The sequence below is a fragment of the Taudactylus pleione genome, unplaced genomic scaffold (assembly GCF_031769625.1).
Source record: "Taudactylus pleione unplaced genomic scaffold, aTauple2 ptg000634l, whole genome shotgun sequence".
Classification (NCBI taxonomy): domain Eukaryota; kingdom Metazoa; phylum Chordata; class Amphibia; order Anura; family Myobatrachidae; genus Taudactylus; species Taudactylus pleione.
The window spans coordinates 99,103-121,196 of NW_028285036.1; the positions used below are offsets into that span (position 1 = coordinate 99,103).

A 22,094-nucleotide genomic window follows, 5' to 3' on the forward strand; every position below is an offset into this window, starting at 1 on the left:
ATGAAGGTTAACCACCACCCTGGTTTAACCCACTGCTCAGGCTCAGCAAATTGTACAATAAAATACTGTATAATAGCAATAAACAAAACCAGGATTGGCAGGATACACTGTAATAATATGAAGGGAAAGTCACATTGGTCGTAGCATATATCTCACAATTTTCACTAGAGCTCCCCAGTAAGCAGATTTGGGCTCCGTTGCTGGTGTGCTGACAAGACCTGGTCGTTTGCTGCGCTTCCAGGTGTGCCGTGCCAGCGGCAGGAAACAGAAGAGTTGGTCTACAAAGCTGGTACTGCGGATGATCCATTACAGATCACAGGATGGAAAGCAGGAACAAACCGAGCCAAAACCGGGCAGAGCAGAACCAAAAACAAATATGGGCAGCACAGACGGTGTAATGGTTAGCATTACTGTCTCACAGCACTGAGGTTGTGAGTTCGACTCTCGCTACGGCTCTAACTGTATGGAGTTTGTATATTCTCTGTGTGCTTGCGTGGGTTTCCTCCGCGTACTCAGGGAACCTCCCGCACATTCAAAATATACTGGTAGCTTAATTGGTTCCCAACAAAAAATATCCCTAGTATGCATGTGTGGGTACATGTGGTAGGGAATATAGATTGTAAGCTCCACTGGGCAGGGACTGATGTGAATGGACAAATAACCTCTATAAACCGTTGCAGCAAGGGCGTATCTATAAGGTGTGCGGGACATACGAGCCCCTGGGACCACTTACCCTGCACTCATATGTTTAATACTTACCTCTACGCCTCCGGAGTCCCACACCATGCAGGTATCAGCGCTGTCAAAATCGCCTGGAAAATGGGCGCCCCCGGTGTTTTGTGCATGCGCATTAGGGAAAACACAGGGAAAATGGCTGCGGCGGCATTTTCCCAGGGACCTGTGCATGCGCTGTAGACTCCAAGCACACTCTAGTGCCCAGAGTCTACATGTGCGGCCGGCCACCGGAGAGAGAGGAGAGGGCCCCGGACAGAGACTGCACACACGGGCCCCCTCCTCTCTAGTAATGCCTCTGCGCTGCGGAATATGGATGCTATATAAATAACTGTCTTTGTGACATTATGCACTGTCCCTTTATATTCCTGTCAGAGCCGCGCGCCTGCCAATGGTACCCATCGGAAGTGGGGGAGAGAAGGCGCCAGTAAGAGGTCACACGGCGCAAGTTCTGGCTGCGCCTGCCAACATATAAATAAAAATAAGAATCTGCATGTTCAGTGTACCTCTCCCAAAGCGTCCCAACATGCCCTTTTCAAATATAGGGTTGTATTCAATTAGAAGAGGAAAGCCGTTATCCGCGGAAAAGTATCGCCGATCGGGGCTTTTCACGTGGTCGGAACTTATCCCAAATTCAATTCCAGCTGGTTTTCGCCTACGCGGAAAGTCAATACACTGTAATAGCGAAAAAGATTCGCCTAAGAATAGCAGGAGAAAAGAAGTACAACAGTTTTATTTTGGGGTGAAAACGTGGGGAAACCACTCAGAACCCTGGGGACAGCCCCCCAAAGGACAACTGCGTAAAAGAATCCACAGGAAAAAAAAACATATGAACACTCCAAAAAAGTACTTCCTTTTTGAGGGAGTGAAAAAGTACAAAGTGGGGGGACAAGCCTAAAAACTAGCGAAATAGCCTTCTTAGGGGGCTGCAAGGAGGGGTCAGGTTTTTGGGATTGCAGGTGCATGTAACAGGTGCGTTTTTCAAGTTTTTTTAAACTTCACTTTACAGACTTTAAAACATGCTAGTACCCATTTTCATGTACCCCAAATTTGACTGGACTACTTATTTTTGTACCAAAAAATATTGCTTAATACCATTCTTCACCACTTTTACAAGGACGTTAATAACAAGAATTTACAACAACTTTAGTACCCCAAATAGTTTTATTAGGGCTATTAGTACACTTCTACATTGATCCCCAATGTTAGTGCATCTTTTTGTGGGGTTCAGACTGATTTCCCCAATTCTGACAGCACTTTCCGCCTGTTCTGCATTCACCTGGTTTGCAATTGAATACGTCGAATAGCGGGGACGCGTACGATAAGTTTCAGCGTCCAAAACACGCAATGTAGGCGAAATGTCCGGCAAGTCAAACTTTCTCGCGAATGTGAAATTAATCGAATACGGCCCTAAGGTGGAGCTGCACAAATCAGTAAACCAGTAGCACTCATAAAAAATGCATGGTAAGGTAGACATACATCAATTCTATTAGGTTAATAAACCTTACAGGCAGCAATTTAAATGTATCTATGCTCCCCAGCTGGAAGAAATATAAAACCTGCAGGTGGAGACAATGGGCCTGATTCAGACCCACTCGCGAGCGGCTGTCCGCTCGCAAGTGGGTCGATGTTATGCACTGAGCATGCGCACGACGGAGAGAGCTCCGTCGTGCGCATGCGCCAGACGCGACGAGCGAAGGAAAGTCCTTCGCTCGTTGTGTCCGATCAAAGGGGGCGTGCTGTCAATGTTGATTGACAGCACGCCCCCTTTGGTGGGCGTGCCTCCCTGACGGGGGCGTTCCCACGGGAACGCCTCCCGTCAGAAGCTGGCCCACTGACATCACTAGTGATGTCAGTGGGAGTGATTTTGGCTCTGATAGAGCCAAAATCACTCCGGAGCTTGCGGTTGAAAACCTCAACCGCAGGCTCCGGCTCGCAATTTCGATGGTCGCGATGGTCTCGACCATCGCGGCCATCAAAAAGCACGCTCGTATAGCCTGTGGGTGGTGACCCACAGCTATACGAGCGTCCAGGAGGACGCTCCATGAAAATGGAGCCCGGCCCTCATTCAGAGCGTGCGCTCTGCTCAGAGCGTACGGCTCTGAATGAGGGCCAATGTAACAGTACAGGTCCTTTAGATCAGGGGTGGGGAACCTTTGTTCTTCTGAGGGCCATTTTAATATATATAACATTATTTTCCCCTCTATCCACGATTATCTGGATTTGCGAGGAGAGAAGTAAAGAGAATATTGGAAGATTCCATATAATTGTATTAAGATTTATTGATATTTTTTCAGCGCTTGTGTCTGAGGGCTTAATTTTTCTTTGTGATTTAACATTATTTGCGGGCCCGGTGCAGACCACACCCCCTCCGTGTGACATAAGGGACGGGGCCACAATCGCCGGAGATTACAGCAATGCCCGGAGCTTCCTCAGGAGCTGTAAGGGCAGCAGTGTGACCGTCGGAAGTGTCCTGAGGATGCTCCAGGTGGCACTGCTGCATAGATTCTGGCTGCAGGGTGCCATTCTAGGCATCCTGCTAACCAGATGAGGCAAGCAGAAAAAAGCTCAGAGGGCCATACCAAATGATTCCGAGGGCCAGATACGGCCCCCGGGCAGGAGGTTCCCCATCCCTGCTTTAGATCGTTGAAGCCGAAGAAAGTAATGTAGCCGCAATGAGTGAAAATAACATCTGAAGGTGCATACACACGGAACGATATATCGTTAAGATATGAACGATAACAATATCGTTCAACGATATATCATTCATATCGTTCCATTTGTATGCAATGAACGACCAACGATGCGTGCTCCCGCTGGACGATAACGATATTGTCCATCGGGCGGGCATGCATGCAGGCCAAGCTAGACGATATCGTTATATGGGAGAACAATCGTTGGTCGTTCATCGTTGGTGTGTGGATGAACAATATCGTTCATCCAGCACACCAGGAATTTCAAGGGAGATTGTTCAGAGATATATCGTTCGCTGAACAGATTGTCCCGTGTGTACCCAGCATGACAATGGTTTAAATTGGAAATTGATGAGTATCAGATAAATCCGGGAGCAGTGTACATCCATATTTAGCGGACAATAGAGATACGTACAGTATATGAACTTGCTCACCTGTCCTTCTGCTCGGGAATACGGTAAATCCTTTCACTGTCTGTAATTAGATCCCATCTGCACACAAATGTCCTCAGCCAGTATCTGAATAAACAATGCCTGAAGTCTAACGCTGGCCATACACTAGTACGACCAGCATAAGTTACGATTCAGCATACGATTTCCCTCGAACTCCCCGGCAGCTCCCTGGCAGTCCCGGCCATACGATTTAGTTCTTTTTGACACACGATGTACATATGATCTCACGTACGATCATTCACCCCTATACGACGGGTCGTGATACGATCAATCATGTGTCTCATCAAAAACATGCGATCATAATAGATTTAAATGACGCCGCTCGGACGGTCAGACGCACGATGCATGGAATGCGCAAATACACGGCACAATCTGCATTCGATTATAACAGTTAATATGGGCAGCACGTCTGATCATAAGATATGATATAAGAGTGGCAGGACAGCGCATCGGATCGTATTCCTACCTAACTACTGCACGATTTGCGCCCAATGCATTGTAAGAGGCGTCTAAAATCGTGCAACCAGCACAAAATCGCGCTAGTGTATGGCCAGCATTAAGGTGGGTACACACCTAGCAGATATATCTGTACTGTAGTTGATGGTCTTTCATATACACTGAACAACCATCATCCTCCAGGCAGCCGCGGGTCCCGCTGGCTGGGCGGGCGGGTCGGGTCCGCCCTCCTCCCCGCGGCTGCCGATATCTGTACACACTTGCCGATGGACAGATATGTCTGCAGATATATCTGTCCAGCGGCTGTGCAGCACAGCCGATGCGATATGTCTGTGAACGATGTCGCTGGTACACACTGATCGACAACCACCAGATATATTGGCCGATCAATTGATCGGCCAATAGATCTGTCAGTGTGTACCCAGCTTAAGTTCCTCGTTACAGAGCCAAAACAGATTGCACGCGAGAAGTGCAGCGCGGCTGCCGATCCTGCTCACAGGCAGTGCGCACAGCGTCCAAAAGCCTCAGAGGATACGTGACGCTCCTCCTGAGGTGTAGGCTGGGGATCGTTGATACTTGATAATATGCCGGCTCGGTCGGCAATGATGTTGGAGGCTGAGTGTGGCAGAATACTGCCAAAGGGTGGAGGCAGTACAGATGATGTGGACCACACACAGGGCCTAATTCAGACCCGCTCGCGAGCGCCGAGCGCTCGCAAGCGGGTCGATGTTGCCCAAGTGCGCATGTGCACGACGGCGGTGGCTCCGTCGTGCGCATGCGCGAGACCCGGATAGCAACGGGGAAGCCGTCGCTCCGGGTGTCGCACCAAAGGGGGCGTGCTGTCGATGTTGAGTGACAGCACGCCCCCTTTGGTGGGCGTGCCGGGGGCGTGGCTGCCCAGACGGAGGCGTTCCCATGGGAACGCCTACCGTTTGGGTCCGGCCCCACTGACATCACTAGTGATGTCAGTGGGAGTGCTTTTGGCTCTGATAGAGCCAAAACCACTCCAGGGCTTGCGGCCAACGAGACCCTACCGCAAGGGTCTCGTCGCAAGCCCGATGGTCGCGATGGTCTTGACCATCGCGACCATCATCATGGACGCTCGCATAAGCTGTGCGAGCGGCCAACAGGCTGCACTATAAAAAAAAAAAAAAAAACGCCCTGATTCAGAGCGGGCGCTCGTTCAGAGCATCCGGCTCTGAATCAGGCCAACAGTTTTTAGATGCTCCTAGTCCGGACCAGGGGCGTATATATAATGGGTGCAGGGTGTGCGGGGCACACTTGCCCCCGGGTCCATATTATTTAAAACTCACCTGTCCATGGTCCCGCGTCGGCCATTTTTCCGGCATTCTGCATATGCGCAGTAGACTCTGGGCGCACTCTGGTGCCCAGAGTTTACTGCTTCTGCGGTGGCGGCCAGCTGCATCAGTCGGCTGACGGGGAGAGAGGAGGGGGCCCTGCACGGGGAATGCCCACGGGGACCCCTCCTCTCTTAAAACGCCCCTGGTCCGGACACTCTGTTAACCTTAACACTCAGGGCGGCTTTCTCAAAAGGCGGAAGCCAGATTCTAGCTATTATCTTCTAGAAGGTGCTAACTAAATTAGTAGAATCTACTGTAACTGGTTGCTACGGGCAACGACTCGTTGCACTTTAGTAAATATACCCCTAGTTGTAGATTCTCTGCCCGAGGACTCAAATGTGAGCGATTAATCATCTGAGCTTGCAACCAGTTACGTGATGCGCCTGCGACACCCCCATACCCTGCCCATAAGACCGCACATCTCTGCAGGTCACAATCACACCTGCCAATCACAATTGCCGCTGTGCCTCAGTGTGTACACACCGCGAGACACATGTGCAGAGACTTAGACACGTGCTCAGTTGACAAACCATCAGCCATATGGGAGAATATGGGCATAGTGTGCGACTCAGACTTCAGGGCCATACAGCGTAAATTAGGGACCTCTCCGCGTGTTATGGAGATCTATAAGATAGTTACAATATAAAACTAGGAGATCCCACTTCAGTTGAGGGTAACTTGCCTGGGCTCGCATCGTTCAGGTTGGAGTCTCGCCCAATCGCATAAATCTGCATCAGAAGTGATAACGAGAGGTGACCTTAATCGGCGAGAGCCCAACCCGTCTCAGGAATTTAGTAATATTACTTTCCAGACAGACAAGCGAGTATCACTTTTCTTTTTTAATGCAATATAAATAATAATATATAATAATGATATAAAATAATGTATTTAATGTGAAGGGGAAGCCCCACTTGTAGGATATTCCATAATCTCTCTGAACTTTAATCAAGGACTTGACTGAAAGCCCTCTGCTCGGTAAGGGTAATAAGAGAGAGATCTTAAAATATTTTAAGAGCGCCTCAAAGCTTGTCTTATGGGCCCCATACATTAGCGACGGATTGCCGCGATCCCGCGATGCTGCAACCCGGCATCGCAGGATAACAGAAATCCAACATGTTGGATTTCAGCGATTTGATGATCGCGATCAAAAAACGATCGCAATTGGCAAATCGTGGACATTTAACATGTGAAATGTCTGCGATCCGGCAGTACATCGATGGTGGGAGGTCGGCGTTTCCACCCAGAAACACCAGCATTTCCCATCGCATCGCCGGATCGCGACAAATAGTCGCTGATGTATGGGCACCTTTATTACGGGATGGCCATCGATGTCTAGCAACCGACAATGGTTTGCCACCGATGCTTAATGGTTTTGTCACTGTTGGCGCAGATCACACTTGCCTACTCTCCCACAAATTGTGGGAGGCTTCAGATTTTTTTGGATAGCACCCCCAGAAGAGTAGGATCTCCTACATCCCAGTCACGTCCTAGTGAAGTGGGCAAAATGGGGAGATTTTATGGGTAATTCACAAGTCCGCAGGAAGTGAGCGGAGCTAAAATGACAAATCGCGTCATTTAGTCTCACCCTCACCTCATTTACCCGCAAATTGCGACCTTTCTGTAATGGGGCGGGGCCTGATAACATCTACAGTCTGAGCTCACCACCCCCGAAGATGTCAAAAGAGTAACGTCGGCAAGTATGCCGCAGATGCAATGGTTTTCCACCAATCAGCAATGTGATTTCCCCTCTCCCTGTGACACAGCGCTAAGCAGGGAGAGGGGGGGGAGGAGTGCAACTAAAAGTTATAATTATTCTGTTCATGCTCTCGTTATCCCCCTCCTGGAGTACTGCAACCTCCCACTCTCCTCTGATCTTTTTTTTCTCCCACCTCTCTTAAATCTATACCACAGGTTTTCAAACTCGGTCCTCAGGACCCCAATCAGTGCATGTTTTCCATTAGCTCCACCTGTGGATCTCTTAAAATGTGTCAGTGAGTAATGACTACACCTGTGCACCTGCTGGGTGACCTGGAAAACGTGACCTGTGTGGGGTCCTGAGGACCGAGTTTGAGAACCACTGATCTATACCCAATGCTGCTGCTTGTTTCATCGAAATGTAGTCAGGAATACCGGCGGTGACCATCCCGACGTTCATCACAATACCGGCTCCGGAATCCCGACGGTCAGAATCTTGATGGCATTAGGGTTAGGCACTAGGGGGAGGGTTAGGCTGCGGTAAGAGACGGTTAGAGTTAGGCTGCGGGAGGTTTAGGGTAAGGGTTAGAATACCAACATGCTTCAGTATTTTGACAGTCAGGATTCCACTGCTGATATTATGAATGTCGGAATGGTCATCGCCGGAATATCGTACCCAACCCGTCTCATTACTCTCATTCTACCTCCCCCTCTTCTCTCCTACAACCATACTTACCATACTCTCCCGAAATGGTCAGGAGCCTCCCGAAAATCGGGTTGCACTCCCGACCACCTGGAAGACTAGGCAAGTCTCCCGGAACCAGCCGCAGCAAGCCCGCATCCCCCGTTGCTGGCCACTTAGTATGCAGTCCGGGGAATCAGATGACGCCTCCCCCTCTTACATCATCTAGGTTCATGTTCCCTGTCTTCGCTCCTCTACCGAGTGGGCCTTGCCCACCTGCCAATTACCTCCTCCCAATACTGCATTCAAGACTTCTCCCATATCTGTGGTGACCTATAAGGGCGGACGCAGCGACAGTTTGGGGCCCAGGATTCGCCCCTTTTACCTCGTGCTAAGCCAGGACAGCCTCGTACTGAAGTACTGTGCATGGTAGGAGGGGCATCGAGCATAAGGCATATTTGACTAAGTAGTGTCCCAGCTGAGCAGGATGAAGCTGCCACTGATTGGCTGAGACTGGAGCGATCAGCTGCAACACTGCTGCCCAATCTTGGTTAGTATTTGCCTGCAAGGATCCGCCAGGCTGTCGTGCCTCATAACGTCTGCTGCATTAATATTACAAAACTGTGCAACTCTAGTGATAGCTCCAGAGGTGAGGCTGCAGCGTCGTACAAAATTTAAATAGGGGAGGCGCATCAACTGCCAGTGAGTCCCGACTGGATGTGTGGCAGCGATTGGGGTGGCAGTTGGTGTGGCTCCCCTATTTGAATTTCAGACAGCGCTGAAGATTACATGGTAAGGGGATAATGTGACCGCAGACCCGGAGAGAAGTGCGATAGGACCACACAAGACAATGAGAACGCCTACCGTCTGGAGCCGGCCCCACTGACATCACAAGTGATGTGAGTGGGAGTGCTTCCGGCTCTGTTAGAGCCGAAAGCACTCTAGGGCTTGCGGCAACGAGACCCTACCGCAAGGGTCTCGTCGCAAGCCCGATGGTCTTGACCATCGCGACCATCATCATGGCCACTCGCATAAGCTGTGGGTGGTAATCCACAGCTATGCGAGCGGCCAAGAGGCCGCAACCCAAAAAAAAAAAAAAGCCCCGATAAATCTGGATAATCCGAGCCTAGGAACAATAAATATATTATAAATATACATCAAGAAGGCGCTGAGTGTAGTGATTAGTGATAAATAGAGGCAGTGTGTAATATTTATTTTATCTGCCCACTCTCTGTCTTTCCACATGTTCCTGCCATGTCTTATGCTGAAATGGTTTTCTGTCGGCCATGCCTGTCTTCCACGAGTATCTTCCATGTCTTAGGCTGACCTCCTCTGTCTGCCGTGACTGTCTCCTGTGTCTTAGGCCGACCTCCTCTGTCTGCCATGCCTGTCTCCTGTGTCTTAGGCCGACCTCCTCTGTCTGCCATGCCTGTCTCCTGTGTCTTAGGCCGACCCCATCTGTCTGCCATGCCTGTCTCCTGTGTCTTAGGCCGACCTCCTCTGTCTGCCATGCCTGTCTCCTGTGTCTTAGGCCGACCCCCTCTGTCTGCCATGCCTGTCTCCTGTGTCTTAGGCCGACCTCCTCTGTCTGCCATGCCTGTCTCCTGTGTCTTAGGCCGACCTCCTCTGTCTGCCAAGCCTGTCTCCTGTGTCTTAGGCCGACCTCCTCTGTCTGCCAAGCCTGTCTCCTGTGTCTTAGCCCGACCTCCTGTCTGCCATGCCTGTCTATTAGGCCAACCTCCTCTGTCTGCCATGCCTGTCTCCTGTGTCTTAAGCAGACCTCCTGTCTGCCATGCCTGTCTCCTGTGTCTTAGGCCGACCTCCTCTGTCTGCCATGCCTGTCTCCTGTGTCTTAGGCCGACCTCCTCTGTCTGCCATGCCTGTCTCCTGTGTCTTAGGCCGACCTCCTCTGTCTGCCATGCCTGTCTCCTGTGTCTTAGGCCGACCTCCTCTGTCTGCCATGCCTGTCTCTTAGGCCGACCTCCTCTGTGTGCCATGCCTGTCTCCTGTCTTAGGCCGACCTCCTCTGTCTGCCATGCCTGTCTTCTGTGTCTTAGACCGACCTCCTCATCTGCCCGGCCTGTTTTCCATGTGATTTAATTGAAATCTTGATAATTCATTCTTCCTACTCGTAGTTGTCTCGTACGCTCGTGTCTGTCACCTACCGTGTGACGTTACTGCAATGCTCGCTAACTGTTGCTCTGTACTTACGCTATGGATAGCTGTTGTGCATTATTATTTTGATCTATATTTATTTTTACCCTGTACAGCACTGTGGACACTTTACGGCGAAATGTTGCCGTTTCTTGCACCAAATTAACTTAAGTAATTAACGTAACAGGCTGGAATGCCCTCCCATGCACAATAAGACTTTCCACTAGTTTTCAAACATTCTCTGAAAACTCACCTCTTCAGACAAGCTTCTCAGATTCCAGGACCGCCCACCTAACCTTTTATAGCTCCTTATCTAACTCTCTTCTTATAGTAAACACCTATCACATCTTCTCTTTCTTCAAGTGAACATCCTCCTAACCCTAGGCCAACTTTCCAGTGTGATTGGATTATACAGCCCACCAAGAACATCTGCAATCGGGCTGGACCAATTTGCAATAGCACCTCTCCTTGTGTATCAACACCTATTTCCCTATAGATTGTAAGTTTGCGAGCAGGGCCCTCTTACCCTTACGTATGTCTTTTATGTATGTATGTACAACCCAGTAAAATGTTAATTCAAACTGTAAAGTACAACGGAATTTGCTGCGCTATATAAGAAACTGTTAATAAATAATAAGTAGTTTATGCATTCATACTGTCTCCAGGGTGCCGTCCTCTTCTGCACATATATCCTCTGTTTGTTCTGGCACATAGATATATACAATAGTTTTCATGCTAAATATGATCCTTTTGATGCTGCAATAAATCTCTCGGTACTTGTGTACTTTACGGACTCATTGCAGAGAGAACCCAAGTGTCCTACACATTATTATTATCCATCATGGTAATGTCTAAATCCCCTTCATGGAGAGGACCCTGACGTCATCAGCCAGTGTCCAGCGTCATTCCCAGTGTCCAGCGTCATTCCCTACCATCCAAGTTGGTATAGAGGGGGAATATACCCTCGTGGCGAGTGTAGTGAGCCACCGAGCCCGAAGCGTGGCGAGCGCAGCGAGCCCGCAAGGGGCCAACTTTCTTCTTTAGGTGGGGACAACTTTCGGTACTTGTGTACGTAAAGTACCAATTAAAACATTCATTGGGTTCTCTCTGCAATGAGTCTGTAAAGTACACAAGTACCGATCTCTCTTACTTGTGAAGAGAAGTCATATTACCCAGCTGCTTAGTTGTAGTAACCTTATCTCATATTGTGGCACCATATGAATATTTATAGGGGTATTCAATATGGGTGCGAAAACTCTGTTTTTGCGTTAATTTCGCACCTATGACGTCATTATCGCAGATTTTGGTTTTACACCGTATTCAATTTCAAAGACTTTTCGCAGGCTCAAAAAGTCTTTGAAAAAAAACGGGGATAACTTTTCACCACTCTGAATAGGTGGCGAAAAAAAGTGCAGAATTGGGGTTTAGGGGTGCAGGCTTAAAAAAAATAGCCTGCACCCCTGGGAATGACATATTAAAAATAACTGTGTAAAAAAAATAAAAAAATAGGGACACCCCAAAAAAATTTATTTAAAAATTGGAGTGAAAAAAAAAAAAAGGGAAAAAATTGTTTAAAACTAGGGAAATAGGTTCAGGGCTATTCTGCATGTATGCGGCAGGTGTTTTCTAGAATAGATTATTAGCGGCAGGTGTATTCTAGAATAGGCTATTAGCGGCAGGTGTATTCTAGAATAGATTATTAGCGGCAGGTGTATTCTAGAATAGATTATTAGCGGCAGGTGTATTCTAGAATAGATTAGCGGCAGGTGTTTTCTAGAATAGATTATTAGCGGCAGGTGTATTCTAGAATAGATTGTTAGCGGCAGGTGTATTCTAGAATAGATTGTTAGCGGCAGGTGTATTCTAGAATAGATTATTAGCGGCAGGTGTATTCTAGAATAGATTATTAGCGGCAGGTGTATTCTAGAATAGATTATTAGCGGCAGGTGTATTCTAGAATAGATTATTAGCGGCAGGTGTATTCTAGAATAGATTATTAGCGGCAGGTGTATTCTAGAATAGATTAGCGGCAGGTGTTTTCTAGAATAGATTATTAGCGGCAGGTGTATTCTAGAATAGATTGTTAGCGGCAGGTGTATTCTAGAATAGATTGTTAGCGGCAGGTGTATTCTAGAATAGATTATTAGCGGCAGGTGTATTCTAGAATAGATTATTAGCGGCAGGTGTATTCTAGAATAGATTATTAGCGGCAGGTGTTTTCTAGAATAGATTATTAGCGGCAGGTGTATTCTAGGATAGATTATTAGCGGCAGGTGTATTCTAGAATAGATTATTAGCGGCAGGTGTATTCTAGAATAGATTATTAGCGGCAGGTGTATTCTAGAATAGATTATTAGCGGCAGGTGTATTCTAGAATAGATTATTAGCGGCAGGTGTATTCTAGAATAGATTATTAGCGGCAGGTGTATTCTAGAATAGATTATTAGCGGCAGGTGTATTCTAGAATAGATTTATAGCGGCAGGTGTATTCTAGAATAGATTATTAGCGGCAGGTGTATTCTAGAATAGATTATTAGCGGCAGGTGTATTCTAGAATAGATTATTAGCGGCAGGTGTATTCTAGAATAGATTTATAGCGGCAGGTGTATTCTAGAATAGATTATTAGCGGCAGGTGTATTCTAGAATAGATTATTAGCGGCAGGTGTTTTCTAGAATAGATTATTAGCGGCAGGTGTATTCTAGGATAGATTATTAGCGGCAGGTGTATTCTAGAATAGATTATTAGCGGCAGGTGTATTCTAGAATAGATTATTAGCGGCAGGTGTATTCTAGAATAGATTATTAGCGGCAGGTGTATTCTAGAATAGATTATTAGCGGCAGGTGTATTCTAGAATAGATTATTAGCGGCAGGTGTATTCTAGAATAGATTATTAGCGGCAGGTGTATTCTAGAATAGATTTATAGCGGCAGGTGTATTCTAGAATAGATTATTAGCGGCAGGTGTATTCTAGAATAGATTATTAGCGGCAGGTGTATTCTAGAATAGATTATTAGCGGCAGGTGTATTCTAGAATAGATTATTAGCGGCAGGTGTATTCTAGAATAGATTATTAGCGGCAGGTGTATTCTAGAATAGATTATTAGCGGCAGGTGTTTTCTAGAATAGATTATTAGCGGCAGGTGTTTTCTAGAATAGATTATTAGCGGCAGGTGTATTCTAGAATAGATTTATAGCGGCAGGTGTATTCTAGAATAGATTATTAGCGGCAGGTGTATTCTAGAATAGATTATTAGCGGCAGGTGTTTTCTAGGATAGATTATTAGCGGCAGGTGTATTCTAGGATAGATTATTAGCGGCAGGTGTAATCTAGGATAGATTATTAGCGGCAGGTGTATTCTAGGATAGATTATTAGCGGCAGGTGTATTCTAGGATAGATTATTAGCGGCAGGTGTATTCTAGGATAGATTATTAGCGGCAGGTGTATTCTAGAATAGATTATTAGCGGCAGGTGTATTCTAGAATAGATTATTAGCGGCAGGTGTATTCTAGAATAGATTATTAGCGGCAGGTGTATTCTAGAATAGATTATTAGCGGCAGGTGTATTCTAGAATAGATTATTAGCGGCAGGTGTATTCTAGAATAGATTATTAGCGGCAGGTGTATTCTAGAATAGATTATTAGCGGCAGGTGTATTCTAGAATAGATTATTAGCGGCAGGTGTATTCTAGAATAGATTTATAGCGGCAGGTGTATTCTAGAATAGATTATTAGCGGCAGGTGTATTCTAGAATAGATTATTAGCGGCAGGTGTATTCTAGAATAGATTATTAGCGGCAGGTGTATTCTAGAATAGATTATTAGCGGCAGGTGTATTCTAGAATAGATTTATAGCGGCAGGTGTATTCTAGAATAGATTATTAGCGGCAGGTGTATTCTAGAATAGATTATTAGCGGCAGGTGTATTCTAGAATAGATTATTAGCGGCAGGTGTTTTCTAGAATAGATTATTAGCGGCAGGTGTATTCTAGGATAGATTATTAGCGGCAGGTGTAATCTAGAATAGATTATTAGCGGCAGGTGTATTCTAGAATAGATTATTAGCGGCAGGTGTATTCTAGAATAGATTATTAGCGGCAGGTGTATTCTAGAATAGGCTATTAGCGGCAGGTGTTTTCTAGAATAGATTATTAGCGGCAGGTGTATTCTAGGATAGATTATTAGCGGCAGGTGTAATCTAGGATAGATTATTAGCGGCAGGTGTAATCTAGGATAGATTATTAGCGGCAGGTGTATTCTAGAATAGATTATTAGCGGCAGGTGTTTTCTAGAATAGATTATTAGCGGCAGGTGTTTTCTAGAATAGATTATTAGCGGCAGGTGTATTCTAGAATAGATTTATAGCGGCAGGTGTATTCTAGAATAGATTATTAGCGGCAGGTGTATTCTAGAATAGATTATTAGCGGCAGGTGTTTTCTAGAATAGATTATTAGTGGCAGGTGTATTCTAGGATAGATTATTAGCGGCAGGTGTAATCTAGGATAGATTATTAGCGGCAGGTGTATTCTAGGATAGATTATTAGCGGCAGGTGTATTCTAGGATAGATTATTAGCGGCAGGTGTATTCTAGAATAGATTATTAGCGGCAGGTGTATTCTAGAATAGATTATTAGCGGCAGGTGTATTCTAGAATAGATTATTAGCGGCAGGTGTATTCTAGAATAGATTATTAGCGGCAGGTGTATTCTAGAATAGATTATTAGCGGCAGGTGTATTCTAGAATAGATTATTAGCGGCAGGTGTATTCTAGAATAGATTATTAGCGGCAGGTGTATTCTAGAATAGGCTATTAGCGGCAGGTGTATTCTAGAATAGATTATTAGCGGCAGGTGCACAGTTGCAGAATTTAAAAAAAATTACTTTAGGGACATAAAAATAAACTAGTACCTATTTTCATGTACCCCAAATTTGATGGGACCACTTAAAAAAACGAAAAAAATAACCTAAGTGCTCTTCTGCATCACTTCTTCAATGTCGGGAAAAAAGCACCTGCCGCAGCTATTTAAATCCCCGACTTTCATTTGCAGGCTAAAACGGGGGTACCCATAGTGATCCCCCATGGTTTTACAGCTTTAGGGGGATCCTACAATTTTTTTAAGGAAAATTTCGTAATTTAACGCAAATCCCACTTCGCAGGCTCCCGTTTTCGTAGGTTTCATATTCAATACGGGGATAAGCAGGCGCGCGCCCAAAACTTTATCCCAGGTAAAAGCTCCGATATGAAACGTAAACTTCGACAGCGAAGTTAACGTTTCATATTGAATACCCCTCATAATGCGATAGTATTATTAATACTGCTGCTGGCTATTACTATTAGTGCTGGCTATTACTATTACTGCTGGCTATTACTATTACTGCTGGCTATTAGTGTAGCAGGAAAAGGCAGCGAATATAACTGGATGCAAGTTCTGCTCCCCCTGGCGGCCGCTCCTCGCACTGCTATTGCTGCCTGTGTGTGAAGCTGGATGTCCGTGTCACTGGCTCCCCCTGGCGGCCGCTCCTCGCACTGCTATTGCTGCCTGTGTGTGAAGCTGGATGTCCGTGTCACTGGCTCCCCCTGGCGGCCGCTCCTCGCACTGCTATTGCTGCCTGTGTGTGAAGCTGGATGTCCGTGTCACTGGCTCCCCCTGGCGGCCGCTCCTCGCACTGCTATTGCTGCCTGTGTGTGAAGCTGGATGTCCGTTTCACTGGCTCCCCCTGGCGGCCGCTCCTCGCACTGCTATTGCTGGCTGTGTGTGAAGCTGCATGTCCGTGTCACTGGCTCCCCCTAGCGTCCGCTCCTCTAAACCTGTGGATAACGCGGAGGGATACGGGCCCGTCCTGTAATCCACATCCCTCCGCTCGGTGCACCGCTCCCTGTGCTGCTGCCGCCGCCGGGGGCTTCCCTGATCTCCGGCCCCCGTACTGTGTCCTCCCGGGACCCGACCTCCACACCAGCTGCGCACTACACGCCTCCTCCCGTGTAACTGTGTGTGTGTGTGGCGGAGGGTGACAGTTCCGGTTTCCGGTGACCCCTACTTCCGGCTTAGGAGGACTCACAGAGACTGAGAGGAAAACAAACCGGCCCCAGGCCCAGTGTGACCGGGGAGAGAGGCCGGGGGGACGGGCCGCCAGAAGCCACATCACACCTGGGAATCGGAGGTCTCGGACTGCGGCCCCTGGAGAGCCCCGCCCTCACCTGCCTGAGCTCCGCGGCCCCCACCCACCTGACCGGGGCCCTCACCTGCCTGAGCTCCGCGGCCCTCACCTGCCTGCCTGACCGGGGCCCTCACCTGCCTGAGCTCCGGATCTACCTACCTGTCTGGGCAGGGCCCTCACTCACCTGAACTTCACACGTACCTGCCTGGGTGATCTTGGGCTGTCTGACAGTTGGAGGGATCTTGCGGTGTCTCTTGTGGGGGGGTTTCCTGTTGCCAGGAGTGATCTTGGAGTGTTGTTTTTTTTTGGGGGGGTAGGGAGTCCTGATGGTCAGTGGGGATCCCTGACAGGAGCAGCGATCTAATACCACTTCCCTATCAGGTTTTTGCAGGCTACGGGTGTTGGACTGACAGGAGTCATTTGGTGTTGCCGTAATTATAGGGGGGACCTGGGGGTGGGGGGGCTACATGTCATACGGTATGGGGGTACCTCGTTAGAGTTATTGAATATTGTCTCTTTTTCGGGGGAGAACCAGGGATGTTCTGCCGATAGGCCGGCTGGCACCGGTTTGGGCTGTTTCCGTGGGTCTGAGAACCGGCATCCCCGAGTCCAGCTGGCAGAAGAACAAAGAGCTGTTTTGGTGGCAAGAAATGAGCGGGGTCGCCGTGTGATCGGGCGCAGGCCTCCGTGTGTGCTGGCACCTCGCACACCCCAGTCGCCTCTCCCAGCTTTACATCTTATATGTTACCCAATGCTGATGCATTAATGTTGACTCCTGGAATGGCTCATTTCAACGAGTTCATGCCCCCTCCGGAGTGCCCGGTGTTTGAGCCCAGCTGGGAGGAATTCTCGGACCCGCTGAGCTTTATCGGGCGCATTCGACCCATTGCAGAGAGGACTGGGATATGCAAAATAAGGCCTCCCAAGGTAAGCCTGACACTAGGCCGCTCGCCCGTCCCAGCCAGCCCCTGGCCTGTGAGATAATTTGTTTAGCAGGGGGATGATTTGCATGTAGCTCGGAGACGGTGTCATGTCACAGGCTGGATTCAGGCCACTATTGTGCTCTCTACCCCCTGCTGGGGATCATTCTCCATCCCTCAATAGTCCAGGATTAATAAACGCAGTTGTTTTTAGGAGCTACTGTATCACTAGGCTACGTTACATTTTGTAATGTGCGTTTTTCCCCATATGTTTAATTTAAGTGCAATGTTCTCCCAAGAATTTTTTTTCCAGCTGGGTGGCATCAAGAAGTAGCCGGGTAGGGCCTTCGCAATAATAAAATGTTTTAAACCCTGACCTTATAAGGATTTAAACTTGAAATAACATTTTATATAATAATTTTTAAACAGCTCCCAGATACTGTCCCCACTTGCAGGCTCACAAAGTGCCGGGTGGTGGCTGTTTCTTGCCGGGTGGTGCACCCGCAAAAAACAGCCCGGGGGGAACACTGAAGTGCACTGTAGAATTATATTCAGAAGGGATGGGCTTGGTTTAAAATATATTAGTGCTACACTTATTTTCTGTTTGTTTTTGTTGATTCAACCCTTTCCAAAGCTCTTACAAATAATCATCATGTATGCTGTAAGTAGTTCTGGGCTGGAGAAATGTATCCAGACGTTAGGAGCTGACAATTTGCTAGCTATGTTGCCATTTGTAGGGTTACAGGTAATATATATCTTATAATAGCCACAGCGCCAATATGATATATATTATACGGCCAAAAATGATCTACATACTATACTGTACTGTGCACAAGCTTGTGTCCAATCGCACTGGACAGTGGTCATCCGACGGGGCTTAATTGTCTGTAAATTACTAATATGCTACCTTTAGCTGTCATTGCTTACTGAGTATGGGGCTCATTAAATACAATCAGTCTCATTTCTCTGTCCCCATGTGGTTTGGTTACCACCATCTCAGTCGAGGCGTGGAGACCGGGGGGTACAGGATTGGGCACGGCGCCTCCTCTATTGGATCATGGACGGGCGGTCAGCATTGTGCAGCGTTAGTACGAAATTACACTCCTTTATACACGGTTACAGGTGACCGGTCCTTAAGTTCAGTCCTCTAGGTCTGACAAAGGCTTCAACAATTCAAAAACATTTTCCATCCCTATGTAGAAATGACTAATAACCTTCAGAGCTGTCACAGTCTCAGTTGTTCATTAATCACCCATCATTAAAGCACTACACAAGGTTGTTTTATATGTTTAAATAACAACCACCTCCCATAAGTTGTTATTCATCTTATTTATAAAGCAACTCTAAGTGCCGGCAGCTCCATACAGGGTGGTTACCTACACACAATAGTAAATAAGCCTTTTAGCTTGCTTGGTAAAAGGAAACATTAGTTATTTTTTTCCTTGCATCGTCCCATCTGCTATGCAGGATACTAGATGGCACAATGCAATGTACGACGGCCAGCAGTGACGGATCAGGCGTATAGTGTGTACGATATATTGTTCCGATCCGTGTCCGCGCAATATGTCTTACGATACATCTTTAGTGTTACCCATCTTTACACGTAGGGTCGCCTCTGTGGCAATGTTTGCTGAAAGGCGGCTGTGTACTGAAATACTTATTTGTAAAAGTTGGAGGAGAATAATTTTGCTGCCTTTCATCCCTGTCCCAGGTTTATATGTTGTCTGTACCTTTTGCAAAGCATTTCATATGCAAAGTATCTCTGATAAGTGGCTGGTGGTAAAGTCCTCATCCTGGTGGAAGCAATAAGTGATTGGAGACTTAATGGCTGCTGTACTGAAATAAATGCTTCTTTGGAAATCAGTCGCTTAAAAACATGGAGATACTCCAAATCGATGTTTTAGGTTTCTGCTAAATATCGAACTAGGGCCTGATTCAGCGATCACTTTGTGTATGTAGACGCCCACCAGCCTGTCTTAAGACGCCCACTTGCGCACGTCATCTCCCGGAAGTGCATGAAAACATTGGTACATCGAGCACCATTGGATGCGATCGCAGCGCTTGAGGTTGACTATACCCTGCCACAAGCACTGCGATCACTTCAGTGTAGATTTCAACCAAGTGATGTGTCCTATGACGTTGGCTGTTAATTATGCACGCCTCTGAAACGGCGTTAAGATTCTCAGGCACGCCTGCGTTCGCACCTCCACTCCCCCATTTCCAGTGGCCTGCCCCTGTTACTACCCACAAACAGCTTGACCTGTCACTCATTCAGCTGGGCTGTCTATGCTTGGCGAGCGAGTGCTTCCCGATGGCTCGTACTAGTTTGCGCACGCTCAGTACGATGTATACGCATGCGCACATTGAAAAACACTGCTCGCTCCGAGCGATCGCTTGCTAGCGAGCGGGTCTGAATCAGGCCCTGTATCTTATGTATATGTAATATATATGTAATTATATAGCTCCTAGATGCAATAGCTGTGTTTAAAATCACAGGGAAATCGGGATGGGTTTGGTTGAATCTTAGGATTCAGCTCTCTGTATAATACTTACAATGGTTATTATATTATATGTATTATACGAATATTAAGACATAAGCTATATGCCATTTCCCATGACGACCCTCCAGTGGAGGCACCGTAGAGATTGGAGCGTTACTTCCGCCGGGCGAGTAATGTGACGCCTGACTGTGCTTTTATCACCCAGAGAAGTACATTGGTCTATATAGATTACGTTTTGCTCCTGTGTCGCTGAACCTTGGTAGATATATAGGCAAGGAACAAACCGTAATTATAAATGCGGAATTAGTTCCGCAGGGCGCATGACTTCACGGCTCGTCTTATGTGTTGTGCTCTGTCTGTATAGCCAGCGACATACAAAGTCTTTAGGACACATCCAGGCCCAATCTTCTATTTATCCCAAACATTCCTGCTGTCCTTTTACTTAGTGTTTTGAATACATTGAGAATGAGCTTCTGTTCTACCAGCACTGGACACAATAAATGACAGGTTTGTTTATCCTCGTAATATAACCTGGCGTGTAAGTCATGGCACAGCGTAGACACTTTGGTATGGCATTTGGCATATTGGCCATATATTTGGGAAATGCCTGTGTGTAATAGGAGTGGCCTTAATGAGCCACGGGTTGTGCTTGAGGCATCTCATTGGCTGAGCAGCTGCAGACGTCCAATCAGATGCATGGACAAATTCTCAGTGTGGCTTGTGTACCGTCGGACCTCTCCATGCCATTAGACCAGGGTAGGTGGCCATTCCCAGCCATGGTGGCGGCGAGTAACCAATGAGACGCAGAGGTTGCGATCATGCGGCTCCCAATGTTCTGCATGTTGGGGGGCTGGTCTGTGAATTTCTCATGCATCCAATGGGATAGGAGGTTCAGGCTTTTTTACCCTTCAAGTTTACTCCAATCCCAACATGGCAATCTGACTTTATTAGGGAGGATGAGGTCCGGGCCTAGCCGCTTCTCTTGGTTATATTGTTACCATGTTTTATTTTGTTTTGTTCAGTGCCAACCTGACGCACACAGGGGTCAATCCTATTAGGTGCGAGTAGCGAGTTTTTTTTCTTGAAACTCGCACACTTCGCCGTGAAGCGCGCTCCCGATAAATCTGCAATCCAATTAAAATTGTCTATTCGCACTACTCGCAGCGGAGGGGCGCGAATTGACTGCCAAATGAGATTTGCGAGAAATGCATGAAAATGTGGGGAGACCATCCTGGACCCCCCAAGATGGTTACTTTCGTTAGCAGGACCGTATAGACGGCTGTTTGTGGGCATTAGGAAGGTGCTGCAGGTTTTTAAATATTGTCAGATGGCTGATTTGTGCTTTTTTTTTCTTAAATGTAAAAAAATTATAAAGAACTAACTTTTTTCTTTTAATATTAAACGAAAAATGCAAAAAAATGTTAGAAAAAGGGAAATTTTTGGGGTACTTTGAGGGCACCTTGAAAAATTCTAAAAACTAATTATTTTTCAGCTAAAATATTGTAATTAAATTTGGGGTGCCTAAACTAACGACAAGTTGATTTTGGGGTGATTTGAGGACTTTTTTGTTTTGTTTTAACCCCCAAAAAGGACATGTAATAATTGGACTAATTAATCTAATTGGAAACTTCTAAATGCCTAAATGGTCATTCGGGGGGGGGGGGGGTGTCCAAGGGGTTCAGCACAGTGTCCCCACATTTTAACCTAAAAATAAGGATTTTCCTTTTCATCTGTCACCCTCGGGGAGGTGCGGGCAGAAAGTTGCGAATTCAGTCTGATGATCAGTGCGAGTTGCTAAGTGGATTGCAAATGAATTCGCTATGCAGATTCAAAGTGAAAATAGCAACTCGCACCTCCCAATTCGCACCTGATACTATTGACCCCACAGTATCACAGGAGGGAATGGAATTCTTCTTTAAAATGGCACAATAGACTAGTTTAATAACTTTTTTGTTTAAATCTATGTACTGCTGTATAAATGACGCTTGCAGAAGTAACTATTGTGTTGCTACTTTCTTTATTGCCCCCATTACATGTAACTAGTCGGGGCATTTTTGCTCTTCGTGTCTCTCATTATGGCAGATGTTCCCATACGTTCCTCCAAGGCTCCTCGACAGTTCGGGTTTTAGAGATATCCATGGTCGAGCACAGGTGGTTAAATCAAATTGACTGAGGGACTAATAATTTCACCTGTGGTCAAGCATGGATATCCTAAAAACCTGGACTGTTAGGGTGCTTTGAGGATCAAGGTTGGGAACCCCTGCATTATGGTAATAAGCTGGCCGG

At 46.8% G+C, this 22,094-nt stretch overlaps 1 protein-coding gene across 2 annotated transcripts in view; it reads left to right on the forward strand.

Annotated features, from left to right (window-relative positions):
* The first annotated feature begins 16,862 nt into the window (after positions 1-16,862).
* The window catches only part of KDM5A (lysine demethylase 5A), a 60,956-nt gene continuing 55,724 nt past the window's right edge, over positions 16,863-22,094 (forward strand). For both annotated transcript variants that reach the window (XM_088454881.1, XM_088454882.1), the window contains exon 1: positions 16,863-17,314. In XM_088454881.1, the coding sequence (XP_088311007.1) occupies positions 17,129-17,314 (186 nt within the window). In that variant the 5' untranslated portion in view covers positions 16,863-17,128. The remainder of the gene's footprint in view (positions 17,315-22,094) is intronic.